Source organism: Vigna radiata, unplaced genomic scaffold, assembly GCF_000741045.1.
Source record: "Vigna radiata var. radiata cultivar VC1973A unplaced genomic scaffold, Vradiata_ver6 scaffold_195, whole genome shotgun sequence".
Lineage (NCBI taxonomy): Eukaryota > Viridiplantae > Streptophyta > Magnoliopsida > Fabales > Fabaceae > Vigna > Vigna radiata.
This window is the reverse complement of record NW_014542195.1, coordinates 145,682-173,627: the sequence shown is the minus strand read 5'-3', so window position 1 is coordinate 173,627 and position 27,946 is coordinate 145,682. Positions and strand designations below refer to the sequence as shown.

At 33.5% G+C, this 27,946-nt stretch overlaps 2 protein-coding genes across 4 annotated transcripts; one reads left to right on the top strand and one right to left on the bottom strand.

Moving 5' to 3' along the window:
- The first annotated feature begins 814 nt into the window (after positions 1-814).
- Positions 815-3,921, top strand: LOC106779323 (cytochrome b561 domain-containing protein At4g18260). 3 transcript variants are annotated; one of them, XM_014667413.2, is made up of 5 exons: positions 815-1,141; positions 1,272-1,635; positions 1,806-1,967; positions 2,873-3,024; positions 3,420-3,921. In XM_014667413.2, the coding sequence occupies exons 2-5, from the start codon at positions 1,495-1,497 to the stop codon at positions 3,727-3,729; spliced, it is 765 nt and encodes a 254-aa protein (XP_014522899.1). In that variant the 5' UTR covers positions 815-1,141; positions 1,272-1,494; the 3' UTR covers positions 3,730-3,921. The 3 variants fall into 3 exon arrangements, with proteins under 3 accessions (XP_014522899.1, XP_014522900.1, XP_022632273.1); XM_014667414.2 differs by having other exon boundaries at positions 821-1,635; positions 2,876-3,024; XM_022776552.1 differs by lacking the exon at positions 815-1,141 and having other exon boundaries at positions 1,526-1,640.
- Positions 3,922-16,148: 12,227 nt separating this feature from the next.
- Positions 16,149-16,900, bottom strand: LOC111240801 (ribonuclease DdI-like). Its single transcript, XM_022776553.1, has 2 exons — positions 16,659-16,900; positions 16,149-16,575 (listed from the first exon to the last, which is right to left on the bottom strand). The coding sequence occupies exons 1-2, from the start codon at positions 16,890-16,892 to the stop codon at positions 16,186-16,188; spliced, it is 624 nt and encodes a 207-aa protein (XP_022632274.1). The 5' UTR covers positions 16,893-16,900; the 3' UTR covers positions 16,149-16,185.
- Between the last annotated feature and the right edge of the window lie 11,046 nt (positions 16,901-27,946).

Genomic DNA, 27,946 nt, shown 5'->3' with positions numbered 1-27,946 from the left:
ATTCTAATCCATTTTAATATATTTTAATTTTAAATTTTTAAAATAAATATATAAAATAATTTTAACTTAATAATATTAAAATTTTTTCAGTAATTAAACTACGTTCAACTAAATTTGAAATAAAACATGTGCAAATGTATAAACAAATTTTAAATTAAATCTCTTTTGACACTTAAAAGATATTTAAATAAGTTGAGTTAAATATATTTTTAAAGTTAAAAATCAAACTTTATTAAAATTTAAAATTTACATTAATTTTACTTTCACACTAAAATTTAGAAACATGTTAAATAAAATAAAATTTTTATCAAAGATGATTACTTATAAATGTGTCCATGAAAATATTGTGTCATGATTATAAAAGAATATAAAGGTTAAGACAATATAGAGTCACGTGGTAGACAAATGATTTGTCTTCTAGCATTTTGAGTTTCCACAAATCTACATGATTGATTGCAAAACACTGAACAACACAACCTAGCCCATTGAATCACATTGGCGTGGCACTAAAATATTTTCACATTATTAGAAGGGCTTCTCTTGGAACCCTAAATAATAGGTGTATAGTTATGGGTGTTTGTTTGTTACATATTTTGATTTTCCATATCCTATCACCTCTCCCAATGCCGATAATGTTCTATTTATAGATTGGATAATACTAACATTATTAGAAAATATTCTATTTTTATCAAAGTGATTTATAAAACTAAAACTATAACTAAAATGAAAGCAGAGATACTTTTAATTCAGAAGAGGAGAATCTTTCTAGAATCTGATTTTATTGAGCCACTTTTTGGTAACCAAATTCTGTATATTGGTATTTGGTTGGTGGAGAAGTCTATTCAAGCATGTTATAATGATGTGCATTCAATAGTGGGAAGCATAAGATAATGTTTACAATGTAAATGTAGCACAACCCACTTTGTCTCTCAGTGTATACATGTATAAATTTTAACCCCTCACATTGAAATCTGACAAACTTTAGCTCTGCAAGTCCACATTCTCAAAAAGCCTGTCCAAGTGAACCCCACAAGTTTGAAATTTCATTTAATGCCTCATTTCTACTTCCATTTATTATTTACAAGATCTTCTGAACTTAGTACCAACAATCAATTTTTCCATGCAACAACCTTAAGAAAATGTGAGTTTAATCTGAAACGAAATATATACTTAAAAGGAAGGTTAAAGTTTAAACTCTTTCTCTTCTGATGAGCTTTATCTGACCTCATATTGATCTCACATTTTTCCTGCATTGGTTGCAACTTTTTTAGTTCTACTGTCTAGATAAGACTGCTCTCTGCTCAGAATCCTATCTCACATACACATAGCAGAAGACACTTCAAAAAAGAGAGGATAAGCTCTTTCAGTTCATGGGAAATCACATTCAGTTTTTGCTTAGAATGTTATAGTTCTTTTGCTTCTTTATATCTTCTGGAATTGGAGACTGAGATTGAGATTGAGATTGAGATTGAGTTTGAGTTTGAACTTGGAAGAATGGGAGTTCAGCAAAAGCTCATTTCTTTCTTCTTTCATGCTTCTCTTGTATTCATCATGTTTCCCCTTTTTGGTTCATCCCAAGAGCACCAGCAAATTACAAGCAGCCCTTCAAGAACCAAAGATAATAACCACATTAAGGTAAGGTATTTCATCAAATTCCATATTCTGAACTTTTATTCAAGAAAGTTAGCAGCATAATCTGTTCATTTTGCCCCCTTGCCTAATTTCCAATCTTGCAAGTTAAATCCTTTGTTTATTAAATGTGAGTTCTATCTCTGAAGCTAACTCTTTTCTTTTGATTGGTTAAGATGAGTCCAAGACTTCACTTTGAGATTACACTACATGGCTTTCTCCTGTGGGCTTCAATGGGGTTCTTGATGCCTGTTGGTATACTTGCAATTAGACTATCAAACAAAGAGGAGAATTCAAGAAGGCATAGAATTGTGTTCTATGTTCATTCAATTTTGCAGGCAAGTATATCTAAGTCCATATTAAATCACAACTCCAAATCAAATGTAATAATTGATTATTTCTAGTGAAAGTTCTTTTACTTTAACTTTAAAACCAATGATCGACAAAAGCATAGAACAAGAATTTGCTGTAGTGAGAAAATAAGTGCTGTGGAAATGGCCAAAAGAGTTGTAAACAGTATTTTCAAGATGGTCTATCTGCTCGTTGTAATAGTATTTTCAAAATGATCTATCTACTTTTATCTTCACCTTGCTCAATTGAATGCATAATTAGTACTGTTAGTACATGTCTATATGACTTGAAGGGGATATATAAATGAATTCAAAACTTGTTTGCCCTTTTTAACCTCAAAATTTAAATCCAATTCATACTTAAAAGTAAAGCATTTTGTCTATTAGTAAATGAATAAGTTATAGAGTGATTAATGTGTTAGATTAGAATACAACAAATAATTTGGAAAGCCTTTGGATCTGTTAATGGCCTTATATTTACTTTTAATGATGATGAAGTGAAGCTAAAAGTAGAAAGATTCAGAATTTAAGTTAATTTTTTAGCCTAAAGCTTGTTAGTAGCTAATGAGATTATGCATTAGTGATTACCTCCTAGTTTATTGAAAAAGGACTATTATGGAAACTTTGAGGACAAGAAAGGCATTTTATTAAATAACCTTTTATGTTTTTGGAGACTCCAACTTTGTTCATCTCATTAGTGAAACACAGGCTGTGAAGAAAACAACAAAATTATGCTGTTGGGCATTCTTGATACTACCAAGTCATAGCTATGATGAAGGGCAGAAGTTTATATAGACCATCATTAACAGAAATAACTAACTTGTCTAAAGTATTTCTTTCACTGATGCCATTTTCCTTTTTAACATGATATATACTTTTGAATTTCTATTCAGCAGATGATTGCGGTGCTGCTTGCCACAGTTGGAGCAATCATGTCCATAAAAAATTTCAACAACCTCTTCAACAATAGTCATCAAAGATTAGGAGTTGCACTATATGGCATTATCTGGCTCCAAGTTTTACTTGGTCTTTTTCGACCACAAAGGTAAAACAACTAAATTCCCTTTCATTGAGAAATTTTATCCTTTGTTGACCTGAGAAAATGTGTTTTAGGTTATTCATGTTTTAGTCAAAATTGGTTTGTCACTACATTTTAAAATTGGTAGTTTTGGTCTTTTGTATTTTTTGAAATTTGATCAATTTGATCCCTGACGACAAGGTTTGAAATCTACCAAAACATGAAAGGACTAAAACTAATTTTTACCAAAATTTGAGAGAAATAATACAACATAATTCGTCCTTTAAATGCCTTAAAAAACAAGTACTCTGCCTTACAAAACCAGTGGAAAGTTGAAGTTATTAGAGCTTTTATGTTCTATGTTTATTAGCATTGTTAATAGAACATGATGAATATGATATTATTGTTGTTGTTCTTAACAGAGGATCCAAAAGAAGTGTTTGGTTCTTTGCACACTGGATACTTGGAACTGCAGTCACATTCCTGGGTGTCCTGAATGTATATCTTGGATTAGAAGCCTACCACCAAAAAACATCAAAAGGCATAAAAATTTGGAACATACTTTTCACTGTTGAGATAACTTTGGTTGTGTTTTTCTACCTTTTTCAAGAAAAATGGGTCTATATACAAAATCAAGGAGTGGTTTTGGGCAATGAAATGATGACTTCTATTTGTCAAGAAATTGGACCTAATGAAAAGGATGAGAAAATATTGAAGGGTGACACCTGTTGAGGAAGAAGAATCAATGCCTCAGCATACAAGTGTTTAAAGCATGTAGAGTACTGGTGAATTTGAATTCAAAGATTGTAAATTACTTGGCTTATATGTTTTCTTTTTCTTGCTAAGATTCAATTTCAAGAACACAGAATATCATTTCATGGAGAACAAATATATTCATAATTGATTTTTACCTCTGATCCATAAGGGGCAATTGCTTCCTGCACCTCGTTTTTACTTCCTGCACCCTGTAATTGTTAGAATATCCCTATTATCCATGTGATGTACTTGTGTTGGTTGTTGATGGTTGGTTGGGTTTTTTAGGTTGGTGATGGTGTTCGTGATTGGTAGTGGTCGCCGGAGGAAGTGAGCTATTTTCATGTTTCTTAATACATTTATGAGCAATCCAAATATATTTATAGACTTAAAATATCTTTTTGGAATGTATAATTCCAAATATATTAAAAACATACATTTTTATAGATTATGTATTTTGAAAGTTATTTTTGAATTTGAAAATATATTATGAATTTTATAATTAAGAATGTATTTTTTTTAAATATATTTTGAATTATGTATTTCAAAATCCAATTTAAAAATGCATAATTTAAGAAGCATTTTAAAAAAAATACATTCTGGATCGAGCATAATGTGAAATTTGGCATATATTTTTCCAATGCATTTTAAATTATATATTTCAGCAGAGGCACTCACATATTCATGAATCACAACTCTTAATCAATAGAGAAGTAAATGAAGGCTAAAAGGTATACCTTTACAAAATGCCAATCCTTCAAATTCGGTACAGATACAGAGGCACCATTACTTGCACAAGTTTCATTATTACATTGCACAGAGAAGAAAAACAAGTATACAACACCTCTATGTTCCACATATTATGATCCTTCAAACAAGTATACTCTTTTTTGCACTGCAAACACACATTAATTGGAAATTTTATTTAAACAAATACATAATATAATATTAGAGCTGTCAAAACGGGTCATCCAGCTCGACCCAGTCTGACTCACTACGGGTTGGTCACTTAGTGAACCAACCCAACCCGTCTCATTTATTAGCAAGCCAGAAAAATCTGAACCCAGCTCGACTCATCACGGATTGGTGGGTAAACGAGTTGGCTCACTAACCCATTTAATTACAATTTTTTTTAAATAAAAAAATTACAAACTTTCTATATTCAAATTTAAACAAATTTCACTCCCAAAAAATGATGTTAAACTGAAGAGAATTCAAAATAATAATAAAAAGTACAATATAATCCAAATGTCATCCAAAAACAAACACAAAAAACATACAAAAAAACCTGCTCCTTGAAGAATTTCAGTGAAGAAGTGAGAGTGACAACACCTTAAAGGAGACCAAGTTCTGCGAGAGTGATATGTGAGAGCAGAGGTTACTTTTTTGGTATACACAGTGAGTGAAGAGAGTATTTTATTTTTTAGGGTTTCATAAATAAAATAATAAATTAAAAAATAAAATTAGGTAGGTGGGTTGGCAGGCCAACCTGACTCACCACGGGTTCAACCCGCATAAGCTGGGTTTAAATGAACCGGGTTGAAATCTGCATAAAAAAAGTTCAATTTTTTCAAACCCAACCTGACCCGAAGCCGTGGTGAGCCAGGTTGACTCGTATGTTCATTTTGACGGCTCTTATAATACAATATAAGCACAAAATACTTTACTGAAGAAATCACAGACTTACCCAAAAAATGGTTGGCTTGGGTTGGGCCTATGCTGGGCTGAAAATCTAACCCTTGGGTGAATTGGATTGCTTGACTAATTTTTAAAGAATGGGTTATAAGAAGGGTGAATTTGTACAAAAATGGCTAGAAAGTCTTATCTCATCAGGCCAGGTTTGCCATATGGGTTACATGATGGCATCCAACTTAGTTATAGACCAAAGTTTGAAACATACATTTAAGAGTAGAAAAAAAAATATAAACCATCCAAACATAACCCTTAATTATTTCATAAATGAAATCCTAATTCTTGAAGCATCACCAATGGCATTACAAGGTCAAAAATAGATATATGAATTCTATAGTTCATTAACACAATGAGTTAATTGTCAAAAATAAGTCTCAATTCACCAATAAACCACGAAGCAAATACCAAAGGCCATACTCAACTAACAATAAACTAATAATGGGTCACTGGTCAACCTAATCCAACCTCATCTCAAAACTATTTGCATGTGGTTTACACGGGGTGTGTTATAATACATTTCTTCATGCTAAGAATATTATGTGTAAAAACTAAAATAATTCAATATCAAATGACATCATAAAATTAAATTTCAACTAAAATAAATTTTATAACTTTGATGTTACATATTAAGATAATATATTTAAGTTTGCTAAGTTCTACAAAATTGAATAAGGTAAAATTTATCTTGATAAAAATACTATAATTTGAATTTATCTTTTAAATATGAATTCGAATTTGTCTTTTGTTTTGTAATAACAAGAGCCAAACTTGTCCCAACCGGCAACTTTGTCTGCCTATATACTTATCTATATATCTTTCTACATCTCTGCATATGAGCTTAACGAAAATGAATACTATGAATGAAGCGTACAAAGCACACCCTCTTACCCTTGGTGATATCATCCCCATATATTTTTCTTCTATCGCGAGTTTACCTGATTCCCGCACATGCTCTCAACCCATTAATGATGATGATTTCTCATTAGAAGATCACGCATCATCATCCATACCCATCATAGACTCGATGGATCCCAATGCCAAGAAACTCATAGCCCTTGCATGTGAGAACTGGGGTGCCTTCATTTGAAGAATCATGGCATACCCTTAGATGTTTCTCAAGGGGCTGAACAACAACTCCAACGCCTCTTCTCTCTCCAAACTCAACAAAAGTTGAAGGCTTTCAGATCTCCTATCCATGCCAATGACTGATATTAATTAACCCACCCCAATGACTGATCTTAATTAAATTATAACAGGCCAACCTAATGGGTCGAATTGAATCCATTTTTCCATTTCTAACTCCAGGACAACATGTTTGTGTCTATCACATATCATAATAATCAACCTTTTTGGCAGGCTAACGTCCCAAGGCACTTGTCAGTTTCTTTTTTATTTAGCATGTATGCAAGATACAAACTGAGTTATATTTAATGCATGAATTAGCTTAATGGTCTACTTATAATTTGTATAGCAGGTACATGCAAAGATTTGATCCTGGTTTTGGGTTCAATGGAGGATCATATGCTATACAACCAATGTATACAATAGTATTGAATTACAACACTTAGTTTCCACAACTTGGATCCACTAACATATAATGGGCCATCATGGGATGTATAATCAACACCTGCTGGAATTGGATATTGACATCCTAAGACCATGATGCCCCCATTTAATCCTAATCAAGTTGGATATGGAATTGGTGCACACTCATCATCAACCATGTATCCTGTTAAGTTCCTCGCAAGTGTACCAGATCCTTATCAAGTAATATAAAATGGGTAAGTTCAAGTACCGTTTCCCAAAGGACTCTTAGGCCTTATCTTTCGTGTAACCTAATTTCCTGGCAAGTGTACCAAATTGTTTATGCATTTAATTTTTTAAATGCAAAAACAAAAGTAAACATGCAAATGCAGTGAATCAATGGTTGAGGAAAAACTATGGATGAATGGTATTGTTGGGGTTTAGAATTTCATCTTATCCACCCTCATATATCTACTCTTCTTATTTAGTTCGTTTTTTCATCATATTGCCATGCAAACTTTTTTAGTCTACCCTTAACCGAATTCCTTGGCGAAAAGAGCCTATTGCTAATTACCGACTTGCTATCTCTAACCTCCCCTAGTAACGAATAATGCATAATAAACAGAAGCAAAATACAATTGATCGTCCTACCCCTATCTCTAGGCGGTATTAGCATAATCAAGGAATTCCCCCTCAGTTCGTGACATTATTGTACGTTCCCGTATCAATAAAGACAAACAACATTTACCGAATGAGTTAAACGATAAAAGCATTAAATACAGGTAAGGAACCCAACAATTGATAAATCAAGCATATGTAAGGATATGAATTAAATAAGAATTTGGATATATGAGAGCTTCAAACGGTTACATTGTTCCCCAACAACAAAGGGTTTAGTTCACCATTATCATGGTGAAACTAGATGAAATACAATGGAAGAATGAAAGAATAAACCCTAGATTGAGTAGTTTGGAGCCTAAGCATCCAAAGAACAACCTCCAAGGTGTGTAGAGCTACTGTGGACGTTTCCCCCTGCCAAAGATTGAGTTTTGATTCGCACTGGGTCTATTTATAGACCAAAAAGATAACATAAAGATCTTAGAATCCGAGCTAATAAAAACAGACAACCGCTCAGGCGCCTAAGTAAACCGCTCAGCAGTTAATTTTACCGTTGAGAGGTTTGCCCCTTATCGTCCTAAATGCTCAGCGACCCATTCTGACGCTCAGCGCTCCCTTTGCTCTTCTTTTCATCCTTTTTCTTTATCTTTCACGAGTCTAAGTCCACCTTTATTTACTTCCTTCTTCAATTCTCATCAAAACCCTGCAAAACAATGTAAAAACAAGCATAATATCTCTAAAACCAACATTTGACTCTCTCATGACTCAACTAAGTGTTTTACTTGATTTTAAGCTCATTCTAAGCCATAAAGGGTGTGTTTTGATATCAAATTTAAGTATGAAAATAACGGTTTTTAGACCGTTATCATATCCTCTCTCTCTCTCTTTATTAATCAATATGTAATTCTATAGGTTAGAGAATCTACCCTTATCCAAAAAAGCAAATAAAATAAAATCTTCCTAAACGCTTTCTACTCATTCATCCAATAATTCAACATTCCTAAAGTACATGACAAGAACTACTCAACTTCAGATTTTTAGTAAAATCAAATCAAGATGTATACTTGCTTTTAATTCACTTTAGTTCACAATTCCTAAAGTACATGAAAAGAACTACTCAACTTCAGATTTTTAGCGGAATCAAATCAAGATGTATACATGCTTTTAATTCACTTCAGTTCACAAGGTATTCAACAGATGTTACACATTATGAATGATCAATCCACTAAGCAAAGATGCAATCATGAAATTTAGCAATTCTCACTATGCAAGTGTTTCACTCAATCACTCAAGTGTTTAAGGTAGCACTCCAACTCTCTATCATTCACAAGTCACATGAAACAAAATTGCCATTCATCTAAAACAACCAAAATTCTTACATGCAAATGTCATCAAAAGGACTTTTCCAAGGCTTGTAATGAGGCTAGGCTAACAAGAAAATTGGTCTTTCTGGAATGCAGAGTCCTTGAGTTAAGAGAGCTATCATAATATTCAACATTCAAGAACAACTCTCTTCCTCACCAATCTCACTCATTCCCAACTTTTCCCCTTTTCTTTTGCACTGAGCTCATCTTCATGCTTTTTCTTCTTTTCTTTTCTTTTTCTCATGTAGTTTTCTTTAACAACTTTTGAGCTCAATGCTTTTCAATTGCCTTTCAATTTCCCCCAACAACCCTAAACTTGAACCTTTTCATCACATACAATCAAGCTCATCCCAACTCAAGGTAAAGAATTTCAAGACAAGGGTTCACATCCTGTTTAAAGCTAAGGTTCAAAAATGGTATAATATTTTCAAGCACTTTGGGTGAAAATTTGGCTAGAGAAGGGTTTTCAAAAATGGCCTTGATCATATGACATTTATATGCAATTCAATCAATCATCCAGATTAAGGCAATATCATTCATGCTTTCCTGTGAACAATACATACAACAATGAAAAATCTGGAGCTCCATACCTCACACAACATGCTTTCTTACACAATATTCATTCATACATCTTGCTTAGCATCAGAACCACAATCATAATTCCTCACCCATCTGTTTCATAGAATATCAACATGCCTTGCAACTCAATTATCATCTACATCAAATAGTCTCATCATGCAAATTATCCAGTCAAACATCTTCAGAAAAAGTAGTCAAGCCAAGCATACACACTGAATATAAAATGCAACCTATTCTAAGAATTTAAATGCAAAGGTAAAAGAGAGAATCTAGGTTGCCTCCTAGTAGTGCTTGTTTAACGTCACGAGCTTGACCCAAACCTATTTAACACTTGTCAGTAAGTGCAAATCCTTCCAACACCCATCAGTAGGTGTACCTTCCTGTGTTCTTCAGTAATTCCACAAAATTTGGCATCCCCCAATAGATGCCACCCAAAAATTGTTCCAAAAAATCACATAATTACAAGATTAAAAATGAAATAAACCTAAACTAAAAAAAAAATTGATTTACAACAATTGGAATAATCCCAACAAACACCCATCAGTAGGTGTTGATACTCCTTTTGCTTGCTATTTTCTTCTTTTTCTTCTTCCTGCTGAATCTCTTCAAAAAGTTGATTAAACCAAGCACCAGTTTCCATGTTTCAATCATAGGAATTTTGATCTCCAATTTCTTGAAGATCTCCATACAGTACTTGAACTTCTTTTCCTTCCTATGATTTTTCTTTTTATGAGGAAGGGGTTTTTCATATGATCTTTTCTTCTTTCCTCTCTTCCTCTTTTTCTCAACCTTCTCCTTCTTCCATTTTCCTTTATTCTTTTTTCTTATTTTCTTATTTTTTCTTTTTTTCTCAACCACTGCTTTTTCTTTCTCCTCATCTTTCTCTCCCTCACTCAACCTTTCTGCTTCATTTTCCTCTATTTTCTCCTCTTCTATATTTTCCACTTCTCTCTCCACCTTCTCCTCATCAACAACCTCATCAATTTGTGTCTCCAAATTCCTGAAGGTAACTTCATATCTCTTGGAATCACACCTCTCTAGAAATTTGTCGAATTTTTCATTCAAGCTTTTGACTTGTTCTGTTACATCAGCTGTTTGTTGACAAAGTTGTTGAGCATACCCTCACGTTTTTATTGGTGAAGAGCATTGTTGCTACCACTGATAATGTTGCCTCTCTTCCATGCTTCTATGAGAGGAAAATCTTGTATACATGTCTTGTGGAAAGAATTCATCATTCTTTATATTCTCCTCTATGCCTTTGACATGGTATGGTTCAAAATTCATAATCCTCTGAAAAAGTTCATTAGATTCTGCACTTCTTTGTATAGGCATGAAATGAGGCTCAACATCTTGTCCATATCGACTTTAATCCATGCATGAGTGGGGTTCCCACCAGTGATTGAAATTATTTTGGTAAGATTGAGTGCCCATATAATCAAGTCCTTGTCTGTACTGCATTCTGCAAACATTAGGCACAAAATCCTAGTGAACATTTATTAGAACAAAAATAAAAACAAACATGAAAAATCAAGTCAAATTCAATCAATTCACACTACTAAAAAACAAATAACCTCGAGTCCCCGAAAACGACGCCAAAAACTTGTTGACTCACTGGCAAGTGTACCAGATCATGCAAGTAATATAATCGGTAAAGCCCGATATCGTTCTTCCCAAGAGACTCGAAAGGTGTTTATCGTTCGTGTGAATCAAAATCGTAAGACTTGTAAAGAAAGAATTAATTGTTGTGAATGCAAAGACAAAAAATATGCAATGGGTTGATTCAATTGACGAAAAAGGCTATGGATGAATGAAGTTGTTGGGGGTTTACAATTTCATCTTATCTGCTCCCTCTTATCTACTCCTCTTGTTTAATGTGCTTGATTATCTAATTGTTATGCAAACTTTCTTGGCCTACCCTTAACCCGATCCCTCGGTGAGAAAAGCCTATTACTAATTACTGACTTGCTATCCCTAGCCTCCCCTAGCAATTACTAATGTATTAAGAACAGAAGTAAAAACAATTGATCGTCCTACCCCCTATCCCTAGGTTGGTATTGCTTTATCAAGGAATTTCTCACCAGTTCATGACAGTATTGTACGTTCCCGTGTTCCCATATCAATAGAGACAAACAATAGTTATCGAATGAGTTAAACGATAAAAGCATTAAGCGTAGTTGAGAACCCAACAATTGACAATCAAAGCACATGAAGAATCATATAAATAAACAAGAGTTTCAATAAAAGAGAGTTTCAAAAGATTACATTGTTTCCCCCAAAAACAAAAGGGTTTAGTTCACCATTGTCATGGTGAACTTAGATGAAAATAATGGAAGAATGGAAAAGCAAACCCTAGATAAGATGAAAACGAGCCTAAGCATCCAAGAGATCCTCTCCAGAGAGTGAAAATAAGGTCTCGCCGCCCTCTTCTGTCAAAAGAATGAGAATGAAATCGTAACAGGGCTATTTATAGCTGAGGAGCGTCACCGAAATCAGGCCCAGGCCCAGCGGACAACTGCCCAGTGACACACTTATGTCGCCCGGCGGTTTGCCTCTAATCGCAAATCCGCCCATCGCCCACACCAAGTGCCTTCTCCTCGCTTTGGACCGCCCGACGGCAAAATTCACCGCCGGGCGGTTTCTTGACTCTTCTTTTCTTCAATTTTCTTCCTCTATCTTGAGTCTGAGACCTTCATCTTCAACCCGAATCTTCACTTTCATCAAAATCACTACAAAACAATGCAAAACAAGCATAATATCCCTAAAAACAACTTTTGACTCTCTACTGACTCATTTATTGAGTTTTACTTGATTTTAAGCTCATTCTAAGTCTTAAAGGGTGTAATTCGGTCTAAATTGACATATGAAAATAAGTGTTTTTCAACCGTTATCAAGTATATAACATTTTTAACTTCATCATTTTTTACACTTCATCGTTCACAAATACAATCATAGTCACATCAACCACAAAAGGGCTGCAAGAAACTAACATTCCATGACTTATGAGCAATGGAGAAAGGGAAAGACAAATTCGCGATTGGGGACGAGAAATCAATGGATATTGGGGAATGATAGACTTTGAAAACAATGGAGATTGGGGTAGACCAAATCACAATGGTGGTTGTTGTAGAGGAAGGGGTTGTGAACTAAAGGGAGGGAGAGATTTGGAAACAAAGAAGTAGTAGAAATTCGAAGGTAAGGTTTTTAAGAACGAAATTGGGGGAGGGAAAAATATTCTAGATGTGATTGAAAGGTGTTTATCATTAGCAAAAAAAGTCATTATTCTTTTAAAAGTAAACAACACATAAAGTATTAGTTATAATAGTTTAAGTATTGTCTCGTAGTAGGGATGACAATACCGCGACTCAATATTACATTTTAAAATTAATTATTACCTATATTTATATCATAACCATTCCAATCAAAGTTAAAATGAGTTCAACTCATACCAACATGTTAGGTTCATTGGTCATCCATATTCATATTTGTATGGTTGTGAAGTTCTTTATTTTGAAAATAAATCATCAAGAAGACAATTATAATAATAATAATCTTTTTTATTATTATGTTTTAATTAAGAAGTTTAAATTTAAATCATTAAAATTAATCCACTTATGAGAGCTTCTTATAGCCACTGATATGTTGTGTTTATAAATAAAGAAGATTAAGTTAAAGAGGTACTGTTTTATGAGTCACTCATAAACCACACAACTAAAGATAGATATAATCAAATGAATTAAAGTGAACAATAAAAAAATAATTGAACTAGAAACATTGGTGCATAATTGGCCTTTAATGTCATCCTTTATCGGACCACAAAATATCCAACGTAAATTATTGACCGGTGACATTTTCGTAAATAAGTGGCCATATAGACGTCGGTTAGGAGGGTCCCCGATGTCTATAATTTTATAGACGTTGGGCCCCCCTTAACCGTCATCTATGGGACCGATAGTTAGGTGAAGAGTCATTTTTTTCTGCCATATATATGTTTGTTTCCGCCACTCCGACGTCTATAATTGTCTATAGACATTGGGCCCTATTTTAACCGATGTCTATACTTTAAATGGCCTGATAGGGTAGGTGAAAAAGTTTTTTTGGACATCAGCTCCCCTTACATCCAACATCTAAATGGCTTGACAGGGTAGGTGAAAAGTTGTCTTGGACATCGGCTCCCCCCGGATCCGACGTCTAGATACACCATGAATATTAATTTTTAATTCAAATGGACGTCATATTAGTGAGGCCATCGAGATTTAGTCAAGAATAGATGTCGGGCATTAGGGAGCCGACGTCTAGATTCCTGTTAAATCAGAATTTGTGAACTCGTGGTTACAGGCCCTTCATCGTCTTCCTCCTCGCCTTTTCTCTCCGCAGCATTACATTTCCAAGTGCGTTTTATCTCTTTTGAATCGTTTAAACTTACTTTCACTCCGATTAAATTAGTCTTTGATGGATTACCTTCAATTTGAACCGATTAAAATGAGTTTTCGTTGTGTTTTAATGTAGTTTTGCTCGTGTCTTTGGGTAACGTAGTAACACCTTCTCCCTTTGCTAGTTTTCGTAAGAAAAGTTGCGTCTTTTGTATCTCTTATGACATTTAAACCCAAAATCGAACCTAGGTCCTTGCCTAATTCTCATGTCATCGTATTCATTTTCATTGGCGGTTGGAATGGAACTAGGCAAGGACCCAGGTTCAGTTTTGGGTTGAAATACCATAAGATATACAAAAGACGTAGCTTTTCTGACGAGGAAACTAGCAAAGGGAGAAAGTGCTATTAGGCTATCCAAAGACACGAGCAAAACTGCACTAAAACACAATGAAAGCTTAGTAGACGTCGGTTAATGCCATGTCCGACGTCTATAGTGACCTTAGACGTCGGTTAGTGCCATGTCTGACGTCTTTATAGTGCCCTTAGACCTCGGTTAGTGCCATGTCCGACTTCTTTATAGTGGCCTTAGACGTCGGTGAGTACCATGTCCGACATCTTTATAGTCGTAGGATTCTATATGCCCAATGTCCCATTAACGTCACACATAAAAACGTCGGATTGGGATCTGACGTTAAAAGCCAAAATAAAAGACGTCTAAAACCCTTTCTACGTTAGTGAAAATTGATTTGGTGGAATGAGAGTGAATTGTAAAAGGGTATGAGTAAATAAAATTGAACTGCTTTTAGATATTTTAATCACTTTCAAATGTATCAAAATGAACTATCTTATAAATTCAGTTGCCTAAATTATTTTAGATGCACCTACATAAATATACATGTTTTTATATGCACTCCAGTTTTGTATAGAAACCAAGAATTTGGCTTTTGTAAATTGCATTACTACATGGTTAAGTTTAATTTTTATATAAAAATGCATTTTTTTATGGATCAATTAGTACAAAGAGCTTAGCGTAGTTGATTTTAATAAGAACTTTAAATTTAAATCATTATGAAAGCATCTTATAGCCATATGTTGTGTTTGTAAATAAAGTTAAGTTAAACATGTATTGTTTTATTAATCATAGACAACTAGAAATAGACATAATAATTGAACTGCTCTCAAGTATAAAAGAGTTTATTTGTGCTTGCTAGAATCAAAGTGACGGTAAAATTATATGGATAAATAAAACTGAACAGCTTTTACATATGTAAAATACTTTTAAATGTTTAAAATTAAATTATCTGGTAAACTACATAGTTGATTAAATTATTTTACATGCATCCATATTAGATAAATTTACATCTTTGTACTCATTTCACTATTAATCAAGTACATAAAAGATGTTATATAATTCATTCTATAAATTTGTTTGCTTCAAAAAGATTGTTTTGTTTTAGACATAAAATTATTATTCATTTAAAATTAGACAACACGTAAAGTTGTCATCGTAATAGTTTAAGTAATGGAATTTATATGATTATAAACTATTTTATTCTTAAAATAAGTCGTAAAGAAGAATATTATAATACCCTTCTCCTATTTGCTAGCCTTTTACATTTTAGAAAATGATAGATTTAATTAAGAACTTTAAATTTATTCATCAAAATTATTTCTTTTACCCGCATCTTATAACTGTTAAATGATGTATTGTGTTTATAAACAAAGAAGGTTAAGTTAAACGTGTATGATTTTATAAACCACCCATGAATGACACACAACTAAAGATAGATATAATATATTGAATTAAACTGAACTATAAAAATGAACTAGTTTTAGATTGTTAATGGGTATGGGTAAATCAAATTGAACTGCGTTTAGATTTTTGAATCACTTTTAAAGGTTTAAAATGAACTATCTTATCAACTAAAATTAGTTGCGTAAATTATTTTACGTGCACCCAGATATACATGTGTTTATGCACTCCACTTTTGTATTTAAAACTAAGAATTTAGTGTTTGTAAATTACATTATTACATGATTCAGTTCAATTTTTGTATAAAAAATACAATTTTTATGGACTAATCAGTAGAGTTCAAAGAGCTTAACGTAGTTGAATTTATTTTAGTCATATACCTAAATACAACAAGAAGTAGGCTCTTTATTTCAGCTAGTTATTAGAAATTCTAAAGGACGTACCCAACAAAAAATAAATTATCTAATTGTGTACAAAGTGGGAAACAGAGTCTATTAAACTTTGTAATTGTTTATTCATTGATTTATATTATATTTTAGATAAAGTTTACATTGTTAGGACAAGATAGTCCAGATGGAGGACAGTTGATGTACAGGGGAATAGGGTTGTTATTCAAACATAGACGTATTTCAATTAAATCCCCATTTTTGCATATCAGTTGTGGTTGAACACCAATTCGGGACGTACTTATGGCTGTGATAATTTTGTTTACTTGGTAAGTGTTGCCAGACGATATATTTGAATTTCCAAGTATATGTTGGATATCGTTATTCGCATATATATCTAAGGCGAGCTTGAAATAATCAATTTCTGACATGTTTGAACACGATCCATGTTTCGTCCATTCATGAGACCAGAAATCTGTGTTTGTCAAAGCAGTATAACTTGGCCAATCTTGATCTAGTTTAGCAACTAATTCCTTAGTCTAATAAAAAAAAAAAACAAGAGTCATCTTCTGATTATATAACATCAACATAATATTATTAATTAAGAAAAGAAAAAACTTACCAAGTTTACAGATGAACGGTTGTTAACAGAGCAAAACTGTGGTTGTTGCTTCGCATAATCAGAGGGCCACAAGCCATGTATAGTAAATTTGAATGGTATTGTTTTTGAGGCATCGCAGGTGTTATGCTTACAAAAGCCTCTTGGCCAATTTTGTGCCATTTTCCAGTACTGAAAACCAACTGCCGAACCAGAAAAGAAGAGAGAAAGGATGAAAAACACTTTGAGACAATTCATGGTGAAAGTTGATGTGAAAGTTGATGGAAATTGATAACTTTGCCATCTCAATTTATAGTGCCAAATTCACCTAACAATTATAATTATTCACTTTCAATTCATAAAATTCAGTAATACTATTATATTTCTCATCAAATGCAACGTTATATTTGAAATTTAATCTCTAATAAAATATTTTGCGATAAAAAAATTAATTACATTTTCATAAGAAGAAATTATAATATTTAAATAATGTTAAATATATTTTTTAGTATCTAAATTTTATAAAATTATATACTAATTTTCTTGTAAATTTTAAACTAGTTAAAGGGTTACTTCAGAGTTACCAAATATAAAAGACCAAAACTTATTCTTTACCAGTATATTTTCCTGCTTTATCTTTCATATTCAATTTTTATTTTAATGGATGAAAAAACACTAAAATAATATGTTTTGACATTAATTTTTAATGTACATAGTTTTCTTTCTCGGTCGAGAAATTTCCACCATAGGCAATGTTCTGAAAGTTTTGCTCACACGTAACATGAGAGAATATTAGTAATTATAGAATTCGGCAATACTATTCCTCTTTTAACTAAATGGCATATAATTGATATTAAATCTATTATAAAATATTTTTGATAAAAAATTTAATAACATTTTGACAGTTTTTATTCACACAAACAAAAGTTATATTATTTACATTCTATGAATCATACTTTAAGATTTCAAACCAAAAATACTTTCTTATTATACTTTATACCTATATTCTCATTATTTTTATTTGTTATTAAACAAAATATGTCAGAATCCCAAACTATACTTTCTGTTTTTTTATTTCACAAAAATAAAATATTGTTCTTCATTTGTTTTCCCAGCAAAAATTATAAAAATTGATAATAAGTGTTTTTTTTTTTAAACAAATATTTCAACTATTTTGAAACAAATAAAATCTTTTTCAAGGGTAAGTTCCGAAATTGGATAACAGGACCAACTATATCTATGTTCTTGTGTATAAATTTTCTTCATTTTCAAATTTTATTTTAATGGATAATAAAACACTAAAATAATATGTTTTGACATTAATTTTTAATGTACATAGTTTTCTTTCTCAGTCAAGAAATTTCCACCATTGGCAATGTTCTGAAAGTTTTTCTCACACGTAAGATGATAAAATATGGGGTGAAAATAATTTATTATACAATGTCATAAAGTTCATTCTATTTTTATGTGTAAATATAAAGAATTTAGGGCAGTGATTACCTTTTATGATAATTAGATAAAGAATGGTTTAATATTAACGTTGCTCTTGTTATTAAATTTATTTCTCTCCATTCATTCTCATACTTAATTTAAAACATTAAGTATTATTAATATTCAATTATATAGTTAATACGGATATTTCTATCAAAATGAGAAGAAGTTCAACCAGTACTTTCGAAGACAAGTTCATAATCATATATATGCTTTAATTACATTATGTTTTGATGAATTATCTTTAATTTAAACTAATTAAAATACGTTTTCATGAGCTTTGGTGTAATTCTTGGATGCATTTTGGGTCGAATGCGACAATGATTTTCTTGTAAATATGATCTCTAAATATATTTTTTAGTATCTAAATTTTATAAAATTATATACTAATTTTCTTGTAAGTTTAAACTAGTTAAAAGGTTAGTTCAGAGTTACCAAATATAAAAGACCAAAACTTATTCTTTACCTGTATATTTTCCTACTTTATCTTTCATATTCAATTTTTTTTTAATTGATGAAAAAACACTAAAATAATATGTTTTGACATTAATTTTTAATGTACAGAGTTTTCTTTCTCGGTCGAGAAATTTCCACCATAGGCAATGTTCTGAAAGTTTTGCTCACACCACGTAACATGTAACATGAGAAAATATTAGTAATTATAGAATTCCGCAATACTATTCCTCTTTTAACTAAATGGCATATAATTGATATTAAATCAATTTAATAACATTTTTACAGCTTTTGATTCATACAAACAAAAATTATATTATTTACATTCTATGAATCATATTTCAAACAAAAAATACTTTCCTATTATACTTTATACCTATATCCTCATTATTTTTATTTATTATTAAACAAAACATGTCAGAATCCCAAACTACAATTTCTGTTTTTTCATTTCACAAAAACAAAATATTGTTCTTCATTTGTTTTACCAGAGAAAAAATTATAAAAGTTGATAATAAGTGATTGTTTTTTTAAACAAATATTCCAACTATTTTGAAACAAATAAAATCTTTTTCAAGGGTAAGTTCGGAAATTGGATAACAGGACCAACTATATCTGTGTTCTTGTGTATAAATTTTCTTCATTTTCAATTTTTATTCACTAGTGCAAAAATGTTGTTTAATGTCAGGTCATAGACCTCTGTTCGAGGTTCATCGACGTTATATGATGACCAGTGGAAAATCCGTAAATAACTAAAACTAGGAGACGTCAGTTACATGTGTAACCGATGTCTTAAACAATACAGACGTCAGGCACACTGCACGTGGACTTCTAAAAGGTCTGCAGGAAGGTGAATAGTCGCCATATGAACGTTTCATACGACCACCCCGATGTCTACACTCGTCTTTAGACGTCCCTTGGAAGCAAGAGACGTCCCTAACTCTGCCAAGAAGGTCAATAGTGGCCACGTAGACGTCGATGTGCTGAGCTCTGACGTTTGTGTCCTGACAAGTTGGTGCATGTAATTAATGCTGGTGCCTTGAGACGTCGGTGCCCCATTAGAACGGACGTCTGTAGCCTGACAACTAAATGCACTGTAATAATTTTTCCGCCATGTATACGGCGGTCACACAGTTGGTGATGTCTATAACTTTTGGAGACGTCAGTCAGCCATGCAAGGGACGCCTAAACTCCGCGCCATTAATTATATTTAAATTATAAAGTCGTCAAATTAGAGAGAGCACCGACGTCTATAGCATTGGAGACGTCGGTGGAGGAATGTAACCGACGTTTATAGTGCCATATACTGCAGAACCCGAACCTGCGAGCAGTTACCACTATTGATCGTCTTCTTCCTCGCACCGTTTAAATTCAGTTTTACTCCGATTAAGTTACTCTTTGATGAAATATCTTCCATTTCAACAGATTAAAATTAGTGTTTGTTGCGTTTTGATGCAGTTTGTGGCGTGTTCTTGGACGACATTTTTGACCGTTTTTGGGCTATATTTTTGGGCGTGCAGTCCTCCATTTCCCTCCATTGTTGTTTTAATCTGCTAAAAAGGTAAGCTTCTTTGTTGAAAACTTTTATTGTATGTGCGTTATTGTCTTTTGTGTATGCATGTTATTGGCTTTTGCGTTTGCATGTTTTTGGCTATTAGGTATGCATGTGTTATTGGCTTCTGAATATGAATGTGATAAATTTTAGCTGTGATATTAGAATTGGCATGTTAGATTATAAGTATGAAATCACTTAGTGAAACTTAGTTCCCGTTTGAAATTTAACAAAAACGATTAATCTTTTAATCGTTTGTATTAAAATATTGAATTGTCCGATTGGACAGTTTGGGAAAATTATTTTTCATAAATTTGCTATAACATGTACGTTGGAGTTTATGCATAAGACTGATGAAATTTTGGTTCATTATTTCTGTTGTTCTCCAGATGCATATTTGATTGTGGTCATTCTTGTGACTACTCTCATTTCGTGTATTTCAGAGACCAATGGGAAATGCTGCCGAAATTTTATCAAATTTATGATGTAGACTTCTTTGTACATTTCTTAGCAATTTATGAAAAATATTTTTTCTGAATGGGTAGAGCCTAACCTTGTGAGAGTTAAGAATTTTATACTGATGAACTATGTTACGAACTTAAAAACATAGTATGGATCGAAGTTGGATGAATGCACGTCGCATCTCTGAAGAATATGAGAAAGGTGTTCCGGTGTTCTTGCAATATGTTAAAGAAAATGCAAAGTTTGTGAATGGGACATATTTTTGTCCTTGTGTTCATTGTCTTAATCAAATACGACAAAACTTAGGCAATTTGCATGATCATCTATTCATGTTCGGCATAACGAGAACGTATACCGTTTGGACTTGGCATGGAGAAGTACTAGACCAACCTATGACGTCACAAGGAACAAATTATGTGGAAGATTGGATTAGTGATCATTTAGTGGACATGATACGTGATGTTGGTGATGATAACTTTAGAAGAGTTAATTTATACGATTCTCTTATCAATGATTCAAAGCAACTGATGTACCCAGGCTGCACAAACTTTACACGTTTACCTACAACTTTGAAGTTGTTCAGTTTAAAGGCAAGGAACGAGTGGACCGATAAAAGTTTCACAGAGTTGTTGGAGTTGTTGAAGGAGATGCTTCCAGAAAATAATACTCTTCCTATTCGAAATTACGAGGCCAAAAAAGTTTTATGTCCAATGGGTCTTAAATATCAAAAGATACATGCTTGCCCCAATGATTGTGTTTTGTACATCAAGGAGTTTGCTTCGCTAAAGTATTGTCAAACATGTGGTTTAAGTCGTTTTAAAATGAAATCTGACAGAAACACTGGTGAAGAAGGTAATGATGGTGCACCTGGTAAGGTCATGTGGTATTTTCCTATAATACCTAGGTTCAAATGTATGTTCTCTATTAAGGAGGATGCAAAGAACCTTAAATGGCACGTTTGAGGAAAAAAGTGCAATAATCTTCTTCGACACCCAGCAGATTCACCACAGTGAAAGAAGATCGATGAAAAATTTCCAGAATTTGGTGCAGATCCAAGATACTTAAGACTTGCACTTGCAACTGATGGTATGAATCCGTACAAGAACTTAAGTAGCAAACACAGTTCATGGCTAGTTATGTTGATGATATATAATCTTTCTCCTTTGTTGTGCATGAAGAAAAAATATGTCATGTTGTCAATGATGATATCTGGTCCTAAATAACCTGGTAATGACATTGATGTTTACTTGAAACCTTTAATTGATGATTTGAAATTGTTTCAGGTGTCGAAGTGTTTGATTCAGATGTTGAAGAGAATTTTCGTTTGCGTGCAATGTTGTTTTGCACTATAAATTATTTCCCAGCCTATGGAAACTTGAGCGGTTATAGTGTTAATGGACATTTTGCATGTCCGATTTGTGAAGAAAACACTAGTTACCTTCAATTGAAGCATGGTCAGAAGACGGTTTGTACAAGGCATCGAAAATTCCTTCCTCGCAATCACCCTTATCGTAGATTGAAAAAAGCATTCAATGGAAGTGTCGAGGATGAGGTTGTGTGCAGACCCCAGAATGGTGAAGAGGTGTACGACGAAGTCAAAAACATTGACATTGTATTCGAAAAACATCGTAAAAGTACATCTGCAAAAAATGTTTGGAAGAAACGATCAATATTTTTTAATCTTCCTTATTGGTCTAAACTTGATGTTAGACATTGTATTGATGTGATGCACGTAGAAAAAAATGTTTGTGACAGTGTCATCAGTGTTGAGATTGTTGAGAACATAAACTCTATATCAAATTGGTTTTTGATGATGACAACACACTGCTTAATAACAGTACATAAGTTCCAGGTTTACATGTTCAGCTGATATAACAAATTGATTTGAACAATGCTTTTGTTGAACATGTTTTGATTGATTTGCAATGTGTGTTCCTATGATTAATTAAGTGTTATATGTATGCAACATGCTTGTATTGAAATGTGTGATAAAATGATTTTGATTGCTTCTGCACATTTCTGAAAAAAAGATCACAAGCACTTTTATGAACTTATATTTGTTGTGACAAAGGTCTAGTTCAGTCGAATACACTGGGAATGGATTCGACTATGCTAAAATCTTTGTACAGATTTTATGAACATGTGCTTGATGAGATTTTGAGTTGAAAAGAATTTCAAAGTATTTTTTTCAAGTGTCAGTCGACAGTGTGGAACACCCATTCGACTGTATTGTTGTTATATTTGGAATTCTGTTATGCCTCCTTGCTCCAACGGTTATATTTTTCAAAAGTTAGTTAAGATTGACTGACTGGGTCAGTTGTCTTAAATGTGCATTGATTTGGTTGACTGAGGAGTGATGAAGGTTGAAAAACAGTTATTTTCATATGTCATTTTAGTCCAAATTACTCCTTTTACTACTTAGAATGAGCTTAGAATCAAGCAAAACTCAATAAATGAGTCTGTAGAGAGTCAAAAGCTATTTTTAGCGATATTATGCTTGTTTTGCATTGTTTTGTAGCATTTTTGAGAAAGTGAAGAATGGTGTTGAAGATGAAGGTCGTAGACTCAAGAAAAAAGAAGAAAATTGAAGAATTGAAGAGTCGACGTACCGCCCAACGGCAAATTACACCGTCAGGCGGTCCAGGGCGAGGAGAAGGAACCTGGTGTGGGTGCTGGGCGAATTTGCGATTAGAGGCAAACCGCAGGGCGGTAGACCCCTGCCAACGGGCGGTAGTGCGATTTGAGGGAAAGCGCCGGGCGGAACAAGTTGGGGCCGAGTGGTTGTCTGCTGGGCTTTAGCCTGTTTTCTGTTGCGTTCCTCACTTATAAATAGCCCTATTGCGAATTTAGAGGCATTCTTTTGACAGAAGGGGGCGGCCAAACCTAATTTCACTCTCTGGAGAGGATCTCTTGGATGCTTAGGGTTTGCTTTTCCATTCTTAATCTAGATTCACCATGACAATGGTGAACTAAACCCTATTGTTTTTGGGGGAAACAATGTAATCTTTTGATACTCTCCTTGTATTGAAACTCTTGTTTATTTATATGATTTCCATATGCTTTGATTATGAATTATTGGGTTTTCATCTGTGCTTAATGCTTTTATCGTTTAACTCATTCGATAACATTTGTTTGTCTTTATTTATACGAGGACGTACAGTAATGTCATTAACTGGTGAGTAATTCCTTGATTAAGCAATACCACCTAGGGATAGGGGTAGGACGATCAATTGTTTTTCACTTCTGCTCTATAATGCTTTATTAATTGCTAGGGGAGGCTAAGGATAGCAAGCCAGTAATTAGTAATAGGCTTTTTTCGCCGAGGGATCGGGTTAAGGGTAGGCTAAAAAAGTTGCATAACAATTAGTTAATCAAGCTAATAAATCAAGAGGAGTAAATAAGAGAGAGNGGATAAGATGAAATTGTAAACCCCCAACAACTCCATTCATCCATTGTTTTCTTCTCGTCAATTGAATCAATCTNNTTTGCATGTTTATATTTTGTTCTCATACCCAATTATTTAATTTTTATTTTCAAGTCAATTCACACGAACGATAAGGCCTTTCGAGTCTCTTGGGAAAACGATACTTGGACTTACCATTTATTATTACTTGATACGATTTGGTACGCTTGCCAATCCGTTAATAAGGAGCCTTTGTGTTGACTGTCTGTTATAAATGTTTTAATACAGTCGACTGTATTAGTAGGCCATTCGACTAAGAATGATAGGAAAATTATAAATAGGACAGAACACAAATTGTTCTTAGACATTTGTGATCTAACATTTTCATTGTCCTGTTTTAGAGATAGTTCTCAGTTTTGGAAGCTCCAAGAATTCTCCAAGAAAATGGTGGTTATCTTTCTTGAGAGAGATTCAGATTAAGGAGTCTATTGCGCACACTGTTTGATCAACATCTGCACAAAGAAGGTGCTTCTGATTTGATCCTGATAGGCTTGGCATCCTGTGAAGACTGCTGTATTTGATTGAAGGCTTGACAACCTGTGACGTCTGCTATGATAGGCTTGGCAACCTGTGAAGCATGTTGTGATAGGCTTGGCATCTTGTGAAGAGTGCTGGTGACACGTTTGAGGATTGTTCAATGTGGGTTCAGATTGCAAAAGAGGGGATTCTTGCTGCAATTCTGGTTTTGTGTGTGCAACTATAATTGGTTTTGGGTTAGAGAGGAGATTTATATTTTTGCGTGGTGCTTCTATAAATTCCTTGTTGTAAAAACCGCAACCATTATAGTGCATTTGCTTCCAAGATTGGAAGGACACTGGATGTAGGCATTGTTGGTCGAACCAGTATAAAAACTAGTGTTTGAATTTCTCTATCCCTGCACTCTTTAATTCATTCGACTTTATCTGTCTAGCAGTCAACTACGTTTTTTCCGCTGCATTGAATTTTCATTACTTGCATTTCAAGGAAAGATCAAAAGCTTTGAATTTTCATACCAAGATTGCGAAAAGATTTTGTTTTTGAACTAACACCAATTCACCCCCCCCCCTCTTGTTGTAAAACGAAGCCAACCTGTTTCCTAACAATCAGAACTTTATTAAACGTGAAAAGGAAGACCAAAGATGGAATAAATGCAAGACAAGATTTGGCTGACATGGGAATCCAAACAGAGTTACATCCACAAACAATAGGAAGACGCACCTATTTGCCCCCAGCCCGTCATACTCTTTCTAAAATAGAAAAACAAAGTTTTTGTAAGTCTTTAAGAAGTGTGAAGGTTCCACAAGGTTATTCTTATAATATTAGTAACCTTGTTTCTATGCAAGAACTAAAGTTGATTGGTTTAAAGTCTCATGATTGTCATATATTGATGCAACAATTGTTACCCGTTGTTATTCGAAGCATATTACCTCCTTATGTTAGGGGTATTCTGACACATCTGTGTTTGTTCTTTAGTGCCATTTGCAAGAAAGTTGTTGACCCTCGATGTTTAAATCAATTGGAAAATGAAGGAATAAGACTATTATGTGAATTGGAGATGTATTTTCCACCTTCTGTTTTTGATATCATGGTTCATTTGATCATTCATCTAGTCCGAGAAATTCGAATATGTGGGCCTAAACATACTCTATTAAAGCTCTCCCAATACTCAAACAGGTTCTCTCCAGGTAGCTGCCTAATGCCACTGATCTCCTTTCTCACTGTTGTTGTTTTGGATGCTGGGATAATCTTTCTAGGAATTTTCTCTTCATATCTCCCCAGCTGGTTATAGGTATATGCTGTGAAAACAGCCACTCCTTGGCAGCATCTTGTAGGGAAATTGGGAAGGCTTTCATTTTAAAAATCTCCTCAGGTACATCCAGTGTCTCATGATTGAGCAGATCACAATGAACTCCATTATATGCTTGTGAGGATCCTCCCCTGCTGACCCATGAAATTTGGGAAGTAGTTGGATGAATCCCGACCTTAAATCAAAGTTGGGAGCTCCTTGGACGTGAGGTACTTGAATGCACAGGGGCTGATATCCAATGTCTTGATTGGCTAACTCCTTCAATGTTCTTTCTCTTGGTCCAATAGCCATCTCCTCAGTTTCTGATGAATCTGACACTTCCAGGACTGATTCAGTGCTTTCAAATCTACTCTGGTTTCTTTCCTTCTTGATCCCTTTTCCTAGTCCTTCCAATCTCTGGATCTAACGTATAGAGAGGGTTGTGGTTGGCCCTGGTCATGCACTTTCAGCACTCAAAACTACAGGAGCAAACTGGTTATTTCACAGATTCATACACTACAAGCACAACCTATTCTCAGTTATGGGTTATTGTTCAGAATTTTTATACTAAAAATTTACAAAAATAGCATGAAAAATAGCAAATATGTACAAATCAAAAATGCAGAAACTGATGATAAAAACAGAAAAAGAAAGACTAAACACAAAGAAAAAGAAAAGGTTTAATATCTCCATTGGTCCTCATATTTGTCTGTCAATCTCAATTTGATCCTCAAGTTTTAAACTGTCTCAATTGGGTCATAATTTTTGTAAAAATGCACACATTTTACCCCAACCGTTAACTGATCTCAAACGGCGTTAAGTTTAGCTGACGTGGTATGCTGACATGTTGGCTTAATCCCTTCTTGGTCCTCGTATTTATGTGAAAATCTCAGCTCGGTCCTCAAGTTTTGAACTGTCTCAATTGGGTCATAATTTTTGTAAAAATGCACACATTTTACCCCAATCGCTAACTGATCTGACTGTGCAACAGTTATCTTCTACTATCAATGTAATAAATAGCTTAAAGGCTGGTGATGAATCTATAGGTTACCAAGTTGGTTCATTTGCAGAAAAGGCTGTGGGACTGATTGCACTGGTTATGCGAGTTTTCCGGTGACTTTATTTTTTGAGCTGACAAGATAATCTGTGTAAAATCCCTGATTCTCAGAGATGAATAAAATCCCTAATTCAAATAAACTAAATAATAGACATTGTGCCACGTGAAACACTACTTATTTTAAAAAATAATTCATATAATTAAATAATACACGTCAGCATGTCCTCTGGCTACCACGTCAGCTAAATTTAACGGCGTTTGAGATCAGTTAATGATTGGGGTAAAATGTGTGCAGTTTTACAAAAATTATGACCTAATTGAGACAGTTCAAAACTTGAGGACCGAACTGAGATTTTCACACAAATACGAGGACCAAGAAGGGATTAAGCCAACATGTCAGCATACCACGTCAGCTAAACTTAACGCCGTTTGAGATCAGTTAACGGTTGGGGTAAAATGTGTGCATTTTTACAAAAATTATGACCCAATTGAGACAGTTCAAAACTTGAGGACCGAACTGAGATTTTCACACAAATATGAGGACTAAGGGAGATATTAAGCCAAAAGAAAAACAAAAACCTACAAGGCTAACAACTTAAAAGATAATGAAAAATAACAACTATGTACTGCAGAAACTAATGTTACAGAATAACAAGAACAAAAAAGCAAAAATAGATACCTATAAGGCTAACTCTACAATCTAAACTTAAATCGCCAAAGTCCCCGACAACGGCGCCATTTATTGAAAGGCTTTTTAGTCGCATTAAAGCTCAACAAACCTAAATTCCCCAGTAATATAATATATGGGTAACCTAGGGCTAATCCAAGGACTTGGTACTTATTAAGATAGAATTGTAGAATTAAGCCTATTTATTTATTTATTTACTAAAAACTAGGTGGGGAAAATAAAATGTAAAAATGAAATCTAATATGAAAAGATAATGCAATGCATGATTGTATCTATTTAAATTGAATATTAAATCAATGAAACAAAATTGAAATATGCAATGCGTAATTCCTATCCTAAATAATATGCTAATAATAGTGAATAGAGTTTAAAACATATATT